This window comes from Linepithema humile, chromosome 1, assembly GCF_040581485.1.
Source record: "Linepithema humile isolate Giens D197 chromosome 1, Lhum_UNIL_v1.0, whole genome shotgun sequence".
NCBI lineage: Eukaryota > Metazoa > Arthropoda > Insecta > Hymenoptera > Formicidae > Linepithema > Linepithema humile.
Genome location: NC_090128.1, coordinates 3,733,489 through 3,754,702, shown reverse-complemented (window position 1 = coordinate 3,754,702; position 21,214 = coordinate 3,733,489). Strand labels below are relative to the sequence as shown.

General features: G+C 35.0%; 3 protein-coding genes across 4 annotated transcripts; 2 read left to right on the top strand and 1 right to left on the bottom strand.

Annotated features, from left to right (window-relative positions):
• Position 1: 1 nt before the first annotated feature.
• Positions 2-11,335, bottom strand: Myo31DF (Unconventional myosin ID). Its single transcript, XM_012370922.2, has 15 exons — positions 11,097-11,335; positions 6,667-6,773; positions 6,332-6,527; positions 5,886-6,105; positions 5,570-5,773; positions 5,239-5,442; positions 4,951-5,149; positions 4,703-4,872; positions 4,370-4,630; positions 4,008-4,252; positions 3,675-3,837; positions 3,256-3,588; positions 2,498-2,688; positions 2,180-2,428; positions 2-1,964 (listed from the first exon to the last, which is right to left on the bottom strand). Exons 1-15 carry the CDS (start codon positions 11,183-11,185, stop codon positions 1,751-1,753), a joined length of 3,045 nt encoding a protein of 1,014 aa, XP_012226345.1. The 5' UTR covers positions 11,186-11,335; the 3' UTR covers positions 2-1,750.
• Positions 11,336-11,573: 238 nt separating this feature from the next.
• On the top strand, positions 11,574-15,437 carry LOC105674537 (uncharacterized). The gene is made up of 3 exons (XM_012370925.2): positions 11,574-11,920; positions 13,599-13,929; positions 14,041-15,437. Exons 1-3 carry the CDS (start codon positions 11,722-11,724, stop codon positions 14,123-14,125), a joined length of 615 nt encoding a protein of 204 aa, XP_012226348.1. The 5' UTR covers positions 11,574-11,721; the 3' UTR covers positions 14,126-15,437.
• Positions 15,438-15,863: 426 nt separating this feature from the next.
• Positions 15,864-21,004, top strand: LOC105674536 (tRNA endonuclease ANKZF1). Of its 2 annotated transcripts, none has more exons than XM_012370923.2 (12): positions 15,864-16,146; positions 16,998-17,195; positions 17,272-17,597; positions 17,782-17,896; positions 18,217-18,362; positions 18,485-18,710; positions 18,783-19,046; positions 19,174-19,368; positions 19,596-19,875; positions 19,979-20,120; positions 20,195-20,368; positions 20,623-21,004. In XM_012370923.2, the coding sequence occupies exons 1-12, from the start codon at positions 16,005-16,007 to the stop codon at positions 20,794-20,796; spliced, it is 2,382 nt and encodes a 793-aa protein (XP_012226346.1). In that variant the 5' UTR covers positions 15,864-16,004; the 3' UTR covers positions 20,797-21,004. The 2 variants fall into 2 exon arrangements, with proteins under 2 accessions (XP_012226346.1, XP_012226347.1); XM_012370924.2 differs by lacking the exon at positions 15,864-16,146 and adding an exon at positions 16,707-16,901.
• Positions 21,005-21,214: the final 210 nt, after the last annotated feature.

The following is a 21,214-nucleotide window of genomic DNA, read 5'->3' as shown; positions in this document are numbered from 1 at the left end:
ACAATGTGAAACTTTCACTTTATTTTCTAACAATGGCACAATTCTCAACATGTTCTAAAATGCTTTGCAGTTATAATTATCAATTGAAATATTCTTTTCTTTCTTATAATTGTTTTTCTATAAATATAAATTCAAAAAAGCAGACTTTTATTTTTAACAAACGGTTTATAAATGCATATACATAGTCTCTCGGAATCTATGGCAATGTACAATCTTTCGCGTGTTAATCGATTTAACATCGAAATAATCGTGAAATAATACATATATTTTGATTAATACATATCTTTTGATCCTACATATATATTTTTCTCTGCATAAAGTCTCTCTTAGCCTAAGTACATGGAAAGATCCAAAATTTTCTTTGGAGACGGATTCATTTAATACTTTATGTTTTGTGTCAAGTTAACAGGCACTATAACAGGCTCCAGGAGTGCACTTGTATTTATCGAACTGCTTATGATATATATTTATGTATTTATATGTGTAAAAAGCTTTGAAAAAAATATTTCGATCTAACAGTAAGTAGAAGGCCACCAGCTTAGAGCAGTTAGAATAATAGAGAAATAGCATTTTTCTTTGCGGAAGAGGAGAGAAATTCGATGATTTTCCAAAAATTTATAAATTATTTTATAAATTATATATATTCACTATTCGCGTGTGCTATTCGCAATTCACTTCTCGTCCTCGTATTATTACAACCTAAAAATATTTATAATACTATATATTTACAAAGAAGTGCGTCGTGTGAGAAACACTCCGCCGCAGCATATATCGGCGTACAAAAAGCTGTAAATGACAACTTTCACGCTTTTACGTCACGCACGTAATAATCACGTAATATACTTTTCACGCAAATAACTTGTATTACAATACAAATATCTTTGTTTTACAGGCTTTCGGCATAAGTATATTTATCATGCAGGCACAGTGATTGGTCAGGTTTTAAACTTTTTAGCATTTACTCTCCGAAACGATTAAAAATCCTTGTATTATTATCCGTTAGCGCTAAAATCGCCGAGAAACAAGATGAGATAAGACGAATAATATTATCAAAAAAATTAGCAACTTTTTTCAATAAATAGCAATTATAATTCCTGTCAAAATTTTTTTTTTGTAAAAAGAAATCTATTTGCAAATTTTCAACCAATGTCTATAATACAAATATAATCAAGTTAGAAATAGCATTTCAACGAATTACACTCCTAATTTGAATGGTCGATTGTGATACAGATATTATTGACAATAATTGAACTTTTGAGTTTCGTCACCGTAAAATTGGTCATTGCGTTTAACACGATTAATATTAATATTGCATGAAATATATATTATATATAGGGCTGGGCAAACACATTTGAAATACAAAATACAAAATACTAATAATTTTAGTATTTATTGCAAAATATCTTTAATTTTTTTATTTAAAATACAAAATTTTTGTATTTTAAATCGAAAATTAAAAATTAAAAGTATTTTGTATTTTATAATTTAAATATCAAGATTGTGTTAGCATTGTACATTTTGTATTTCAAATAGTTTATTGTATTTGAAATACATTTTGCTCAGCCCTGATTATATAGAATAACTGATTTTAACCGGAAAACTTTCAAATGCGAAATAAGCGCACAATGTGATTTGTGGAATCGTTAAAGCATAATAGTACCGTTATGGCAGAGTACACGCTAACGAGAGTAAGTAATTAAAACATGTATATTCAATTATGGTACACAGTCTCGGATAACTCGTCAGACTTTTAACTGGCCGTACGGATTTGTTGTCTTGTATTAACGCTACCGTCGATGATACTCACCGACGGTGGAATGGCGTAGATGATTTGATTACCGTCTTTCTTGAACGTGGGCTCGCTCACGTCAGGCATCACTTCGATGCGCAATAGTCTGCTCTTGTTACCCAACATGCACTTGAATTTTACGTCTACCGTGACGTGCAGATCGGTGCCGCGTTGCCTATCGACAAGAAATAAATCTCATTATTATGCACATTCTGGAAAATAAGATTATTTTGGATAATTAAAAAATAGATTTCGGAATTTGCTTCAATTGTTCATCAAAATTTTCGAAGGCTACAACTTCTGTTGTAGCGAGTATTTATACATATGTTTATTATACGTATTCAGAAAAAAATGTACTTTAAATATGTTCAAATAATATTTTTGACTCACTGGTAATATCGATTGCTTAGAATGCCAACTAGCTCTCCGATTCTATCGTCTTTCGCGGTGATCGATAGAATGAAATCGTTTCCGCGATTTGAATGAATCGTGATAAGCTGATCCTTCTCAGGTGAAACGCTCAGGCCAGTGATTTCCGCTATTGGCATGCCTTTCTTCATGTTCTTGAACTTCACGTCGTCCAGTTTGTACACGGCATGCTCCGTTACCACCAGAACGCGGTCCGCTGTCTTATTAAACCTGCATTATTTATCACATTATTATATCGTTCGTCACAAAATCGACAAAATTATTGATCAAATAAAGAACCTGTTGGTCTTCCTGATAAATGCGCTGAACAGAACAGCCTTGAAGTGGTCGGTGTTTCGAAGATTGTTTATCGAGGAGTTGAAAATGTCGCTCTGAGGATTTTCATCCGGCTTGGATAAGTAGTTTCCCTCCCAGCGACGATCTTGGCCCCAGTAAGATCGTTTCGAGCGCAGCACGGCGCCGGCTGCCATCTAAAATCAATATTACAAAATTAATGCCCGTGTCGTTAAGATACTCAATTTAATTAATAAAATAACTTGATGCTTAGGCTCGCAAATTTCAAAACGATGGAATAGCAGGAGGATCTCAAGCCAAAGAAGATTGTAATTCTTAATACTTTTTATTGAAACCAATGTTTTAATTAAGCAGCATACGTTTCGGCTGATCTTTCAGCCATCATCAGTGCTACCCTTACAAACTGTTTCTTAGAAGACAGTAAATTTAACTCGTCATTATTAATAAAAACTTTTATTTTACAGTTGAGAACATGGTGATTTTCGATCAACACCTCAATAAGTAATTCTCGCAATCACATACGTGAATCACTTCATAAAAGTTTTTATTAATAATGACGAATTAAATTTACGGTCTTCTAAGAAACAGTTTGTAAGATCAGCCGAAACGTATGCTGCTTAATTAAAACATTGGTTTCAATAAAAAGTATCAAGAATTACAATCTTCTTTGGCTTGAGATCCTCCTGCTATTCCATCGTTTTTTAATTAATAAAGTTCGCAAAAAAATTGCTGAAGAGACTCGCCTTTAATCGAAGCTGTGGCCAGTCCTCGCGAGGAATCACGCGAAGCACCATCCACGCCCACCATCTCGCATACATGTTCTTCAAGGCAGGGACCACGTATCTCACGGCGAAATTTTCACGCGGCCATGCTAAATGTTTGCCGTAATCCCGCATGTTCTTGGCGTTCTTGAAAATCCGCGCGAGTTCATTGATGTAAGCGCGCTGTTTGTATCTTCTGTAGTAATACATTAGAACCAGCGCGGCTCTCATCTTCTTGTACCTTTGACGGCAGAGATATCCTCGCCACTGCTTTTGCAAGAGAATCACGATGCCCGGTATCAGATCACTGCGAGCCTGCGAGCGAAATAATTATCGTGTAACATATTTAGATCAACCAGCATCCAATTCGAATGCTAGATTAAGTCACTTAGATATTTAACCTTTTCCAACGCAAATAGAGTTTGCGGCGAGCGAATGAATATCTTCGTGTGACCGTACTTAACGTCGTTAGAAAAACCTTTCTCATCCATTAATGTGCGCACTCCATCCTTCTCATTAGTGCCTCGGAAGTTTGGCCACGTGTACTGAGATATCATTTTGTACCTGATAAAGACAAAAAAATTTATTCGTTACTTTTATAACATAATTAATTGTGCGCTGCAGTTTAGAAAATATTTAACACATTATTTGATGGCTGGAAAATTAATTGGCAAATTTTAAACATTTGAATTTTCTTGCCTATTATATTTTCTATATTTTTACATTTAAAATACCTTTTCAAGAATCTGTCGTATCGTTGTCTGTACACAAAACCAGCTCGTCTCACCAATATGTTCTCCACGAGTCCCAAGTATCTCACTTGATGATTCACCCTCTCGTTATCGAACACGACAGGAGATTTCACTTCGTTGGGTTTTATGCATCTGACATAAAACGGTTCTTTACTTGTTAGATTTTTCACCAGCGCGATCATAGAATTGCGGAACATCGTGCCAGCGGTTAAAGGCCTCTTTGTCGTCTAAAAATATTTAATACAACGGATTGATTTTCAAATTAGATAATTAAAACCGCATAACTACACGTAGCATTAAAAATATTAAAATGAATATATTATGTTTATGCGCTAGTTTCGCACCTTCAAAATATTCTGCGCGCCCTCAGGCCACATTTCACTAATTATTGAATTATTGCTTTTATAGAGCAGCCGTTTGAAGTCTTGGAAGAGCGTGTCTTTGTTCTTGTCGAGGAAGCCGTTAATATTATAAATCACGTCGCCGGCATAATGCTTGATTTTGAACTCCGTTCTATGCTGCAGCTCTTTATCCATAGGTTTTAATTGTCGAGAGGTGTAGTGTCTATGGCCCGCCAATTTCTTATCCATCGCGTCGAGGAGCATCTAGAAAGAGGTATTTTCTTCTTTTTATTATTTTCAAAATTTATTTTTTTTATTTAATGGAAATTTGATTACCTCATCGGTAACTTTGCCAACGTTGAGGCAAGCTTCGTCCATGATCGCTATCATTCCCTTGTGAGTTTGTTCAACCAAGTCGCAGATAATCTGATTGTTGAAATATTCAATGTTTTGCCAAGCTATCCCTTCCTTCTGATATTCCTCTTGCTCTTGTTTCAGAACCAACTCTGCGATAAAATATGACAATCATAAAACAATTCTGAATCCAACGTTTCGCTCGCATATTTATTTTGCGCTATGCCTACCGATAAAAAGCTGTTGCAACTTTTCATTACAATAGTTGATGCAAAACTGTTCAAAGCTGTTCATGTCGAAAATCTCGAAGCCATAAATGTCCAGCACGCCAATCAACGTGCCGTATCTCTTCACCCTGTCGCTGTCGTTTACGTTGATAGAACCGTTGACGCGCGATACTATCCACGTGAACAATCGCTCATATACAGCCTGAAAAATTCATAATATTTTTTTACTGCACAATCAATTGTGGAAAAATTCCGTAATAAAAGAAATAAATTCCAGTCCAGTGGACGCACCTTCGCCAAAGCGTCTCGGCCATACTCGGCTTCTATCAAATTATGAGTCTTCTGCATGACTTCTCCACCCGCCGCTATGACCCTCTGCGAAAGGGCGGTGCTCAGTTCTTTCGGGCTAATCGAGAGCAAATTGGCGGTGTCGTTTAAAGCACTGTTATTTTCAATTAAAAGCTTGTCGTCGTCCAATCGGAAGGTGACATTGCCCTGAAAAATAATTTTTAAAAACCACTAAGCAAAACCAGCATCATCTTCGGAAAGATTATAAAAAGCGCTCATGTGTTTGATAAATGTTCTAGTTTTGTCATAGCGCAGTTTCATGTTAATTACCCACCAAATGCAGAACACCAGCGACGATATTCCATATGGTCTGCACTTCGTTTGGGGAGAATCCAAGGCTGGACATGGCGGTGCAAATGGCTTTATAATCGCCTCTGTCGGAGCTGGTTATTTTGCTGTTGCCGATGAAGTAATAAGCGGCCGGGTCGCGGACTAGACGTAGTTTGTTCAGTTCGACTTCGTTGCAGCCACTTAGCAACTGAAAATTGAGCGTTTTCGTATATTCGACACAACGGATTTGTATTTTGAGATTCTAATCAAGCGACAGAAAGTGCACAAGAAATTATCGAGCTGGTACGAGCAAACGGTACCTGATAGAAGCAGTGAAAATTGCGTTCTCCCTTTTGCTGATAGACCACCCGCGATTTCTCGAGGAGATAATTGGTCACGTGGCCACCGACGGGATCGCCTTTGAAATCGAAATTAATATCCATGTACTTTCCGAATCGTGACGAGTTGTCGTTCCTGTTCGTCTTGGCATTGCCGAACGCCTCCAATATCGAGTTTGATTGAATGAGGATATTCTTCACTCTGAAAGAAGACGCAATCATTTCATTAGTCGCTTCAATTATGCTAACAAAAATATTTTTAACACTCGATGGAATTGTGCTGTTTACATTAAACGTTACGTAATTAAATAATCTATCGTTCTTAAAAAATGTATTGACTGCAGATTCAATCTTATCGCTCTAACCAGATAGATTAGATAGCGCAAACTGATAGTAATTACAATTCGCCTCCAAGTCACAATTTATACCTCTCGATCTCTTGCTGGCCGCTCAGATTGGTTACAGCAGCGATATACTTCATAATAATTTTGCTAGCCTCCGTTTTACCGGAGCCCGACTCGCCGCTTATCACTATACAGGTGTCTCTTCCCTGCTGCTTCATCTCTTTATGCACCGCGTCCGCAATCGCGAAGATGTGCGGTGGATTTTCGAACAGTTCTCTATCTGAAAGCAATTTTTTTTTTAAATGAGAAAATTTAAGATTACAGAAATTACACGCCAGACATTCTGAACTAATCGTATCTTGATAGAAATCAAATGTTTATTTTAAAATATATTTTTTTGCAGATTAATTCGATAATACCTTTGTATTTAACAATGTGGCTTTCATCGTAAATATTGGTGGTTCTGTAAGGATTCACGCTCACGCACACTTCGCCGATGTACGTATAAATCTTCCCTCCGTTGAATCTGTAACAGAATACAAACGGGAGATACAAAATAAAGAGAAGATAGATCGCACATTTTATTTTTATCGAAATCAATTTCCGCAAGCAAATTTAAACGAAACCTTGTAATAATCTGCGGGAATGCGAATAGTCTTGCATCTTATATGTGCAAGCTGTATGATTTACTGAAAGATTTTCTTTGGATTAAAAATTTAATCATAATAGTTTTGTGGAAATTATAAATTGACAGTTTGTGCAGGCGGCAACGAAAGATAAGATTTATCGTCCCTGAAACGAATACATCGAAGTTGAAAGATTACAGAAGTATAATGAGTCACTTGTCCTTACTTACTTTGAGGACAATTGAACGTTCGTTAATGCAAGTGATTACATTCCTAATAAAATTAAAGTCAGCTATATATTCGATACAGAAAAAAATTTTCACACTTTAAAATTTTTAAATAAATTTAACAAAAGTGAAATTTCGAGAAAGTAAAAAAAAACAGTAATATAAATAAGTATTACTTAAATTAATCGTATATTTAGCATTAATGAAAGGAGGCCATCTTCGTAATTTCTAAATGAATGACAAGGATATTTAAATTCTGTTACTTTTTAATTTCTTCTCCTACACTTTTTTACTCTCCAATTTTACTTTATATTATATTATATATATTTATTTTCACTTTCAGCATACGCGCGCAGTGCATAATAATTGTTACATCGTAACTATTATATCGTAATTATTATATCATGCCGTGTGCGTGTCAAACTCTCACATAATGACGTGAGCACAAACCGAAAAGTATTCAATACTTGAGGACAATGATGACTCATCGCCGACACACGTTCTGATAAAGATTACGCGAGTCGCATGTATATTCATCGCGTGTATCCTAGGATAGTCTTAGAACGCTCGTATTCTCAGCACACTTTTACCGCTAAACGTGCCTGCTTGGCTCTCGCGTTGGCGTCGGAAGCGATATTATGAGTCGTTGGCCGAAATAGTGGCATAAGCCGGTAAAAATAAAAGCTCGACCTATATATTAGAGTTTTATAATTTATGTTACAACTCATAATTTTGTCATATTACAATTTATTTTGGCTTCTAATTTTTTAGATTTTTCTTTTTCTTAAGAAATTATTAAAATTGCTACAAGAAAATAGTTTTAAACTAAATGTTTTTATCAACATTATTCTTGTTCTCAAAAATAAGTGAAATTTTTTAGAAAGCTTAGTTCGCTATCGTATGATTACATTTAACGCTAAACAGTCACAAGATCTTTATCTCGTATATCACTCAATTTATTTCATTGTCCCTTTTTTATGAACATTGCAGAGTCGTTTAATTACTTGAGATAGAGTTAACGACTTTGTTGAAGCATAAAGAATAAACGTCAAGCAAACTCGTTTGATATCAAGTTCTGAAATGAGCTAATAAAGCATCCGAGTCGTTCATAAAAAATAATATATAGATATATATTATTATACATAAATTTGCGACAAAGACAAAATTGATAAGCTCATTCCGACAGGAAGTACTTTCTACCCAAATTACTTAATAATATGACACTGCAATAAGCAAAATAATGCAAGTAACTTCCTTAAATGATTAACTCTCGCGTTTTACGCTTGAAAACTGTCTATAGATAAAAATTTAAATATATCAATTAGATATTTCGATCTCTAAATTTAAACTTTTAATCCATCTTTCAAAATTAAAGACTTTATGTTGTTCTGGATATTGTTACGTAACTATTTTTAATTAATTTAATTTTTAATCTTGTTAATTGGTTCTATATCTATTTTAATCGGATATCTTTACCTAATCGATTGATTCCTAATTGGATACTTATCCAATTAGATATTTTTTACCCAATTAATCGATCCCCCAGTGTTTAATTTGATTTAATTTAATGATATCCAAGATTTCGCGTGATACGTCTGAAGTTTTCATTGCACATGATGAATCAGAGCACGTCATTCATCTTTACTCATGAATAATGCCTTTCCAAGAAATGCGTCATGCGTGTATATCGTTATTACCTTCAAGTGCTACAATAGAATGAAAAATATTCCAATTTATCGCAGATATTTTACCAAATATTGGAAAAATACAGCTTCTTTTAGCGCATTGCAAAATTATTTTGCAATTCTCTTATAAAATTATATTCGTGAACATTAAATAAACATTAATAAAATGAATAGGTCGAAACATTTCTGAAATTGTTTGGAAATAAAATGAATTGTTGAGCAACATCACCTAGCTTCGGCTTTAGTAGCTTAATTTTCCTAGTAAATTATTAAATAAACAATATCCGTGATTTATCAGATATTGTAAATTTTCGCAATTGTAAAACAAAATAAAAATTTTCCTACCTTATAGATTAAAAGATTATTAATGACATTTATTACACAGTTCTAACAAGAATGTCTTTTGTCTTTAATTATGATTATCTTACATTATCTCGCGAAATTATCTCTGTGTTGCCCTTAATTATTTTATTACTTTGTCTCCGGTTTTTGTGCGTGTGATATCCCACAATGCATTGTGAGTACGCGTGAGTACGCGTGAGTACGTGCGTTCTTTACCGCTAAAACGATACGCTCATGTACGTATTGCGCTCATGTAACCACGCAACAGGTCTCGTTGCTTCCGTCTTTTACTCGCAATGTGATATTCCAATCCACAATACAAACTATGCAGTCAAATGAATCAAACGAGTCTCGTTTTGTGATGTAGAATTGTAATTATTTTGTAACTTTGTACGCATTTATCTAAATAGACCATTGAGTTGCTATTTATTTTTGAAAACGATTCAGGCCATTAAATAGAAAGATAAAATAAAAGTTTGTTTACGAGATATAGAGAATGAGACGATTGAATAAAATTTGGAAATTCGCTTACGATTATTGTTGCAAAAAATTAGTTTGTGCGTTAGGACTGTCTGTGACGTTTTGAGCTGATTTTACGCCGATGATCTCGATTATCTGCGTTAATCTTGGATCTATTTGGACTCAATTGTTTTTATGTTAGATTGTAATTACGTCTATGAAGACACAAAGAAGAAGAATTAACTATGATTAACATCAATTAGTGTTGGTGCAATCGCACCTTTCGCTGTCTTCTAGAATCCAATTGCAAACATTGCTTATTGCAACTCGATATTTACCGTCTATTTCTAGATTACAGTCTCATCTGTAATATACGAAAAAGTTACATTGAGTTAATTAGCTAAATCACATTACATGAAAATGAAAGTCTAAAAAATAAAAATGATTTCTGATTCATTTTTCTAAACAACGATAATTTTATGAAATAAGCTGTAAAACATTAAACTAGATTGAAATTTTTTCGATTGTAGCACTCAAATTATTTGTTTCAGAATTCTATTAATAAAAAAGTCAAACTTGCAAGATTTTCAGAGTTAATCTGGCTGCACTTTTTTACATTTTTGTGGAAAGAGAAATATATTTCCTTTATTTTTAATCCTCTAAAAATAAAATATGTGAAGATATAAACACTTCGTCGTATTCTTAGCAGTATTAGCTGAAAAAAGACATGTATAGTTGACCCTCACAAAAAGATAGGCAGACTATCGTTGACCAGAATTAACCGACCAAGGCTGGCCGGTGGAAACGGCCTCGACGTCTCCTCGGACATCGTCATCGTCGTCAGCGGGTCAAGTTCAAAATACGTTATTCATAATCGGAATATAATGTTTTTTAGATGTTTGAAAGAAAAATAGAAAAACGAAAGTAACGAAGATATTACTGCACTCTACTCTTATCTCTTTCTCTCTGTGTACGTATGTACGTATGAAGTCATTCCGCATTTTATACAACACATTTATCTATGCGCGTTTATTCCTTTTTTTTTACGTTCTTATATTGAGTACAGACTTGACATATTTGACATTCCTTAGCAACAGTCGAAGTACGATTACAATTAGCAAATATATTGTTTTAATCTTTGCTGAACCGCGAATCAGGTTAAAGTTACCTGGAGTGTCATTCTCTATTTGTTTTCGTCCTCATTCCTCGAAAGGGACAAAAAGTCGGTTAAATGGTACGATCAGTATTGTTACATCGATATCACGCCAATTATCCTTTCTCCAATTTTAAAGGTGATAAGGCGCAGAAAGGTATTTAGACCTTTTACTATCTCTACGCGACCACCTGCTGACGCGCAGGCCACGCCTTCTCGCGGACGCAGCGATGAACCGCGCGGTGATGCGTGCGTGCGCGGGACGCTCCCCGCCGTCCTCCGGCTGTCAGCGGCGTCCGCGATTCTGTCGCGAATTTCGAGAATCGAATTCTCAGACAACCTCGACGATTTGCGTACCTTGTTTTAAGGTTCTCCACCGCGCGATCGACAGTGATCTCATCCAGCAGTACAAAGTCACCGATGCCAACACCGTCGTGGCTCGCCATCGTTCTCTCCTTGCTTATGCGGCACGCACACGACGCTCACGTTCACCGGCCGATCACCACAATCACGTTACCAACCACCACGCGCGACCGACTCGCGCGCACTGACGCCGCAGTAATTTTCGAACCGAACGAGTGGCGGCGAATGCGGTCATCTTCAGCCCTTTCAGTTCTTCCCCCCCTCGCTTCTCGTTGATCGATGACGGTGCGCGTGGTGCTGCACAATAGCGGAATGTTGAGTGGAATGTCGTTGAATGATAATAGTTGAAAATAATATTTACAACAATAATTATAAAAAGTAACACATAATCAATTTTACAGTGAACACAACTTCAGTACGTACACTTCTGAAAAAAAATAGAATAGGAAGAATATCGGTTGTGCGCATGCGCGTCGTCGTCAAGCATATGTGAGTCGTGAACACGTCCGCCCGCGCTTATTCACCTTTATTTTTGGAAGCGACACGGCTTAAGAACGACTTGTCACTCGACGCGCTGTGCCGCGCTGGCGTATGAGGTGTGTGTTCTCAGCGACGAACGATGTCGATGCAGACGACGATGGAGCAAAAGAGCGATTCGGTGCCGTTGATGAACGGTAACGGCAGACTCGCCGAGGAGGACCGAAAGAGTGCACCGGCGAGATTTTGGAGGAAAATACACATGAACGAATGGACGTTCAGCTTGTCGCTTTTGGTATTTTCATTCTCCATCGTCCTGGGCAAATTGTTCACGAATTACGGTAAGTAAATAACTCAATTCGCGCTTGGTTTATTTCTGCTGTCAAAGAGGTTATCTCGCGAGTGATTCACACGCATTGAGGTTAGATTATTAAATGCACGATCTTTATTTTGGTTTTGTTGAAAGGGATGTTCCCAGCAATCTGATTCGTTTCCACAAGGAGAATCGTTATCGCGTGAACGATATCGATAGGATTTATCTTCGGGGTTGATCTATCAGACGCGCAGTTTTTGTTTTGGTTCCCCTGGAAGCGAAATAGCCCACGATACAAATTATGCTAAAGAAAAATGTATATTTTGTCGGCCGTCTTTAAGAAATTCCTCGAGTACAATTTTTTATTTAATTATGTAAAAAGAAAAGAAAAAATAGGTTTAATAATCTAAAGTGTATATATTTTTAGTTTATTATACTTTCATTGCACTTTCTACCTTTGTATTGTTAGATATGTTCTTTCAGTGTTACGCTTTCTTCTTTCTGTCTTCCAAATATGAATGTATAATACTTTTGTTGGCATAGGAATGAAATAGAAATGTATAGCTGAAAGTAACAGATCTAATATGTCTTTATGTTAATTTATCAATTAATTTTAAATTATGTATTCTTTGTTTCTCATTGTTATTTATTATGAATAAGTTTGCATTTTCATTAATATTTAACCATTAATGCTTCTTATAAAACAAAAACTTAACAGAACTTGCAAATATGCTGTCATAAATTTGTTTATATTAATTTTACATATTCTGCTGCTGTGGATCAATGTCTGAAACTTGAATGTTTTCTGTTATTGTTCTTAATAAATAAGTCAACATACTGTATCATCCAAAGATTAACAATTTTGTAAACTTCATTCTGCATAACAACTTAATATTGCACACTGCGCAATAAAACGTTACAGACTAGTCATTATTTTTTTTTATATCGTATCCACCGTCTACGTGTTGCGTGAAAATGCACGCAGTGCGTATATCACGAGTTATATTTTTATACATGGCCTATTTGCGCATACGAGAATCAAGAACATCTTCGTAACGCGAGTCATCCGCGATCCCTTCTTTCCTCGAATTTCCACACACGTTTTCATGTACATAAGACTTGCGTCGCCCATGACCGAATTTATCAAGGTCGCGTCCACTACTCGAAAAGTATTATCGCAACTGTCACAACAAACCGAGGGATAAAGCGGAATAGAATTAAAAAAAACAATTTATGTTTTATCTTATATTCTTTATTTTATAAAATAAAATGCTTTTTAATAAGAAAGAGAGAGAGAGAGAGAGAGAGAGAGAGAGAGAGAGAGAGAGAGAGAGAGAGAGAGAGAGAGAGAGAGAGTCAACGATTTTTAATCGCGTTCACTCAATAGCATTGATTTATTCGCCTTTTTTTCTTATTTGATTTGTTTAATTATTCGAAAATACTTTGTATCTATATTATTCCTTAAATGGTGAAGTAAAAAAATTTTGCTTAATTAGTGATGTGTCATACAAGCTCAGTTGTTATTATCATTAATCAAATCCATAATTACAAATATATGTTTTAAGTTGCTAGATATTTATTTATGTTTTATCTAAAATAAGTGTTATCTTTTTTTTTCATTTTCACGAACAAATGTATTCTATGAGAGGCTATAACTGAAGATTAATACTGGCTGATGATGAGTTTCTTGTACTTTGCCGTTTTAGGAAAGCTGTCATGGCAAAACAATGATCAGTACTCTCTGCCGTCAGTTACGAGGTTCACTGCACTGTACAGTACAATGCCAAGTGTATCTGCTTTATCGCAATTTGATATGAAACAAATACCAGTCGATAGCGAAAAGTTTTTCAACGCCAGTAATTTATACGCAGAGGCAGCTGCTAATGCACTTGTCACAGTTTACGGAAAGTACGACTGGCTGTTAAAAGCGATGATGAATGGACTCGTGTTAACGAGTTTCAGTTGGTTCATCCTTTACAAGGACAGCAGTGAACCTGGTATCAATCCACCATTTCCATTCAGTCCTTCCAGACAGAGGTAAGTTTCAGCTTGCAATTAATGAATGCTTACTGAAGTGATTATTAATTTGTATTTGACAAGTTATAATGCATATCATAATTACATTTTCTAATATCATGTATATTTTAGGAGACATGAGGGATCAAGGATACAGCTGAACTATTTAGTTGGTGCGTTAAACGGGCTATTATTATTCATCTACATGTGCCTCTAATTTTGTGGTGATATTATCAGATCTCTATTTTTTTTTTTATTTAATTTACCTGATATTATTTATTTGATTTATTTATCACATCGCATTATTGATGACACTGTGTTTATTTATGGTTAACTGTCGTATACGGTATGTGAGAAATTGTAGAAAACTACCAGTGATAGACAGGGCATCTTAGTATTTTGTAGTTTTTTTTTTTGTTTTTTAATATATTGCAACATTTTGTGCAATATATTTAATATATTACCGTAAATAGTTGTTTTCGTAAACGCTTTCTGTTTCATTTTGAGGACATTAAAAGTTCTCGAGCTTCCAAAATAAAGGGAATAACCCTTTGGTTTTAGTTTGATATAGTTCCATCTTTGGACGAATCAAAGATAAATAGCGCATAAATATTTCTGAAATGCAGCAAACTTCAAAATAAGATATATTATTAAATATTTATAAAAAATGTAACTCTAATTTCATATACTACTAATCATATTAACTTTGTACAAAAGGTGTTGAACCGGTGCGGTTGGATGATGCACAACATCCAAAAATGTCAGAGTACAAAATGTCCATTGTTCCATATTTTCAAAATTTTAAGCGGCTATCTATTGCTGCACTATTTAAGACTGATTGATATTATTCGATAAAATGATATATATTAATAAGCTAGAATAAGTATTGCAAAATACAACTTTATTTTGCATGCAGGATATCAGGTGCTTTAACAGAACACAGAACAATATTGTTTAAAAGGTAACGTTACATTTAATATTTTTAATGCATTGTTCCGAATCTATGTCATGTTTTTAAATACGGTTGAAATTCCTCATTAAAGAGACGGCTACAATATGCCAAGAACATGTCACAAAAAATATTGCAACCTGTGAAGCGAAAATTGTATTACTTAGGCGTCTTATACAATATTTATATAATATATAATTTAAATTTAATTTAATATAAATTTTTGTATAATATTATAAATGGCCTATCACAGCTTCGAAATTGCAAAGTTATTTAAAAATTACTTTAGCAGCGGAAATAATAGTTATATTTAAACGAAAAAGTATTAGTGTCAAAAGTAGAAAAGGCTATTTCTTGCATAATAAGCTTTATCTTTTCCAGCTATCATAAGTATTATTCAATATACTAAGAAATGCTTTATTTTTTAAACTAATATTGATAAGATTAAGAGTATTCGTTTTATCATGTAAGGCATGCCTTATCGTTGATATCACTGTACATATATATAGCGTTTCTTTGCACAAGATTCCTGTAAACGCCTGTGAAATAATAATTCTGTTTAATAAACGTTTGACTAATATCTTGTTTTGATAATATGTAGTATATAAGATATCTCAAAATTTTACTTTTTAAGACTCATTAATTTAAAATCAATTTGTTTTAACAAAAATGTTGAGAAAGGTCCTTATTTATTATACTTCTAATTTTCAAAGTTTCTTTTAAATTAAGCTTTAATTTAAACTTTTATTAAACTCTACTTGAAATTAATGTTTGAAACTTAGAATAAAGTTCTTTTTCGATTCATTATAATGCATTAAATTATCGATGTCTCGATATTTTTGTTGAAAGAAAATTGACTCCAAATTAATCAGAGAATATGAATTACAGTGACATTTTGAGTTTTAGAATACTCCCATGTTTCCGTTCCATTCAAATATCCCGCTCGACGATGACGTGTTTGCGCATGGTAATACGTGCGAATGACGTAATCACACCACGGCGCGAAAGAGTTGCGTGAAATGTGCAAAGTGACGAAACGGTCAGTACGGTATCGCCGTGCAAATTTTCGCTACTTTTGAGCGCATTGTCCGTTTTTTCCACTTCCGCGTCCTTCTCGCCGTCTTTTGGTCAACTCGCGAGATCTACGATGAACGAGACTAATCCAAGCTGTCAAGCGTCTACGAAAGCTATGGACCAACAAATCTACAAAATACACAATCAGGACGATTTCGACCGGATCACTAAGGGGATCAAGGTTGCGCGATGCATGCAATCGCCGTCGTCCTACGGTAAGCACGTGCTGCTGAAGTTTCCGCGACACGTCGACATCTTTTTCATGCTAAATAATTTATGTTTATTTGATTTATATCTTCATGCAATATATTTTTAATTTCTGCTGTGTGGTTAGATTGCTAACCCCATACAACTGCTCTTACATCTTTTGCATTTAAAATGGAACAATTAGATGGCATATTCAAGCTTTGGATGTAGAAGAAGGAAAACAGAGCAGAGAGAGAGAGAGGAGATGTAGATCTAAACAAAGCAATCGAGGAGCATGGAAGACATTGAGTAAACTGCTATATTCTTCAACGAAGCAGGAAAAAAATAATCATGCTTATCAGAATATAAAATGTTTTGTTGACATCTTGGAAAGGGGTCGACAAATTAATTTGCTTGTGTTTGGGGTAAAGCAAGTGACATGCACATGGAAGTGTGACATATCTGTTTGTCTTATCTCGAAGTTTAACTTCATGTTGATTCTTTTGTTACAGGGATATTTTAAGAATAATCATATAACATGTTGCTGTAATAAGAGAATTATTTTTTATATTAATTATGCAATCTATAGTTATATTAATATAAAAGTGCATATTAAAAGATTATTTTCTACCATGAAATGCAGAGATTGCTTTCATATCTCTATACGTGATTTGATAATCAGTAGGAAGTTAATGATATCTCCTTTTGCATATATAGTGATAAAGCTTAATTAATCTCATTGGCATATCCATTATCATTTGATAAATTTATCTGCAGAAGATGTGTAAGAATGTTTCTTATTTTTTTATTGATTCATATATGTATGAGGAAATTGAAGGACAACAATTTGGCAACATTTTACATGGTTTCCGTTTTGCAGTGCCGGACAACGAGCAAGTACTATGTGAACTGGTGGTGTCCGACTCCTTGTGCTGCTCTTATTGTAACACTGAATTCGAGGACAAGACGCAACAGAGACTCCACTACAAGCTGGATTGGCATCGTTACAATCTCAAGCAACATCTAAACGGTTTGAAATCGATCAACGAGGACAATTTTAATAGATTAGCCGGCGAAGGTACAGTCTGAGATGAAGTACACGGCAGTGGTACAAATTTTACAACGATACAAGCAGACATGTGGGAATTTTATAGGCGACATGTCTAGCCTGTCCGGTAGCGAGGTAGAATCCGAGAACGAAGATGACGCTGGTACTTCGGAGACTGGGACCTCGTCCAACGAGCAGACCAAGAACGAGCCGTCGAGTAAGAGCAGTTCCACCGCTCTTGGCAAATCTCGAAAGACGTCGGAAAGACGCGGGAGGGCAATCGAGTCGGACATTTCGGACACGGAGTACAACGACGAAATGTCCAAGGAGCGGAAGCTGCAGGCCGTTGCAAGTCGTCACACAAAAGTGTTCTTCGAGAACGACGACGGCAACATATTCAGCATCTATCGATGCCTGCTACATCATAAAAAGGTCCGTCGTCATTAATTAAATTACTGTTAATTAACGGCGCGTAGAGACCTATAAATTATTATGGTTGTGCTTTCCGTATACATGGTACGCGAAATATTGTCTTGAAACTTGATCTACTTTGTCAGAGCGTGCGCTTGGCAGGCTCTGTACTTACTAGATCGGGAGATGTGTAATTACGTTTTAGGATATTCCCGAAAAAGACAGCGAGATGATCGTTCAGGCGTTGGACAGCGGAAAAAAGAGCAAGTGGACGGTAATCATGGTCGGCGGTGGACACTTCGCCGCAGCTGTCTTTCAAAGTACGCATCTTATATTACTAAGACTGCCACGTTTCTATTTTTAGAATGCGGGACGTAAACAAAATAAATAACTGAATGTTAGAAACAGATTTGTTGTTTCAACAAAACTTTAAATATTATAGAAATTATTTTGCTTGTAGATTTATATTCTAATAAAGCTGTTGCTTTTTTTCAATAACTTTATCTTTTAAAATATATTTATAATTACAAAAATATCATTCAAAATATAAGACAATGCCATAACTAAGACGTTTGGCATTTCTGTATTTAAAAATAATTTGCAAGTATAATTGTATAATTGTTTGCTCTGATATTTGCAGATGGCGAGGCTGTCGTGCACAAAACCTTCCATTCTTACACCGTACGAGCGAAGCAAGGTTTCGCTCAGAGCTCACGCCCGAACGGTAATCACGCTAAAAGCGCGGGGGCCAGCTTGCGAAGGTACAACGAAGCGTCACTTATTCAGGTATGCTTGTAATTATTTGTACAATTCATAGAAATTAATAAATTAAGGACTTGTTCGATAAATTTGTATGAGTAATATTAAATTAATTGGCCAAATGTGAATAATTCCACCTGTTATTTCAGCATGTGCAAGAGTTGTTGGAGTCATGGTCGACACATATCAATAATTCGTCGGTCATTCTGTACCGAGCGGTCGGGCCGTACAATCGCACGGTGCTTTTCGGCGGCAAGAATCCTCCTCTGGACAAGAACGATTTTCGAATAAGACCACTGCCATTTCCTACGCGCAGAGCCACGTTCAGGGAAATCCAGAGAGTATATGATATAGTGAGCACCATGGAGATTTATGGTAAACAGTTTTATTCCCATCAAAATTTCATCACTTTATATATCAACTCACTCTCTGACGATGTATTTTTAGGTTCTGCGGCAGATTTCACAGACTGTTTTCCTAACTCTCCGCGACAGCCTATGCGCAAGAAAGTCTCGAAAACTGAGGTGATGAGCGAGATACCCGAGGGAGTGCCTGTCGGCACTGAGTTTAATGATGGTAGAACTAATATTTCTCAAGAGAACGACAAGTTTAAAGCACCTGCGCAGTCCACCCCGGAGAAGCAACATCGGAATCCCCGTCCACACATAGACAGAGCGAAGCCCAGGAAAAGTCCAAATCGCCCACTGCCAGGTATACATTACTACTGTAAAACACGAGTGATAAATTTTAAAATGTTTTATTTGTTTGATGTAACATAAGTGTTGTGCTTATTGTTTAAAAAAAATATCATTTATAGTTGTTTATTTCTATTTTGCAGATATCATCCTTAGATTAGCTCAATCGTCCTCTGAATCGGAATTGGATTCGAGAACCAATCCCTTGAATGTTCCTTTAATTGAACAAGATTTTGAGGTAGACTTTGCTGAGAATTTACTAGCTTTTCAGGATACTGTGCCAAGATATTTAAAAAACAAAAAAGCTCACCGGCAGAAGAAAAGAGTGAAGAAAGATGGTGAGTTCTGTTTGTTTAATAGTTAATTCGTATCCGAATTAATTTGTGACTTTTTGAAACCTGTTGCAATAATTCTAGAGCACAGAAAAATTCACGATTTAAATAACATAAAGTAGAAAAGAATGTGTGCTTGCTAAAAATTAAAAGAAAATTCTAGAGAAAGAAATGTTCCATTAATACATATTTTACTGTTTATTATTTTTTTTAAAATATCTTGTATTATTTAGCCCAGATAGTCAATGAAGTGTTGTTGGATGCTAAAACAAAGTTGTGGGCTGCATGTAAACGGGGCGATTATGATTTTCTGTCATCAGTCATCAATGACTTATTAGCGAAAGTTAAAGAATGCGAGAAAGAGAGCAATAAGGAAGACGCATTAAATTCCGCCGCATCCAGTAATATTCTAGTAAATACAAATGACGTGGCGAAACTAGTTAACGATACCAATGAAGATGGTAATACGATGTTGCATTTGGCGGCACTCAGCGGACACTCCGAGCAAGTATGGTGCGTATTTCATTTGTCAATGAATGGGCATATATTGCAATATTAAATTTTGGACGAAAGCGTTATTTTCACGGGACTTTACGCAGTTCTAATTTGTTCTTAGGCTGCTCATGGAAATCGGATCTAATCCTTGCAATAAGAATAAAAAATTGCAGACACCTTATGCTGCAACGAACGATAAAGAGACAAGAAATACGTTTAGAAGATTTATGAAAGATAATCCGAACAAGTTCAATTATCAAAAGGTATTATTTACGGTACAACACATGCATTAATACATCTACGAAAAATTCTTTTTTCTACCTTATTTGCATTTTAGTCTCAAATTCCTGGACCGCTCTCCGACGAGATACAGCAAGAGGAGGCGGAGAAAAAAAGACAGCAACGGAAATTAAAACGTTTCAAGGAGAAAGTTAAGAGGAAAGAATTTGAACTGAAGAAACGAGAAGAAAATGAGAAACAACGATTCCTTAATCTCAGCGATGGAGAAAAGGTACGACGCGTATTATTATATTAAGTACTGCAAGTATATTTTAATAATTTTACTAAGACTTAAATTTTATTTTTTTTAATTGAAAAAAACGCTATTATGGTCATAGTTATGGATTGGATTGTTCGAAAAGTTTTCTAGTTTTTTTTTCAATTTTATTTTAAGAAGAAAAAAAACCTAGAAAATTTTCTTTATAATCCAACACTTGATCTCCCAATTGAATTTTGATATTTTAATTCTTCTCGTTTACCTTATAGAGAGCATTAGTTGCGCAAAATCGGATGTTGAGCGAAGGATACACTGTCGTGTCACGGTGCTTCCAATGTGCCATCGATATGACGGACATGGTGCCTTTCGAATACAACGGCAATCGCTTCTGTTCTATGCCGTGTCTTAAGGAGCACCGTCTTCATAATAAATATGTTATCTGATGGTGTATTACGTCTAGCTAGGAAAACTTTGATGTCAATTACGCACCCGCGGCATGATAGAATTACGTCAATTTGCATTTATACATAGGTAATTTATACTGAATTGATTTGTGTTACCTTTTAAGACCGTTATTTTATAATTTAAATACAAGACAGAATTTTCACTTTATATATTAAATATCAATTAAATATTAACTGGCAACTGAAATACGTGTTCTTTTTGCATGCGTATTGTCTTTTATAATAATATGTAATAATGTAAGTAAATTAGCTGTCAGCTAAAAACATTTTAAAATGTGTATGTATGTATGTATGTATATATATATATAATATAAATAATATATATTATTATATACATATATATATTATTAATATATATTATATATATTATTAATATATATTATATATGTTATTATTA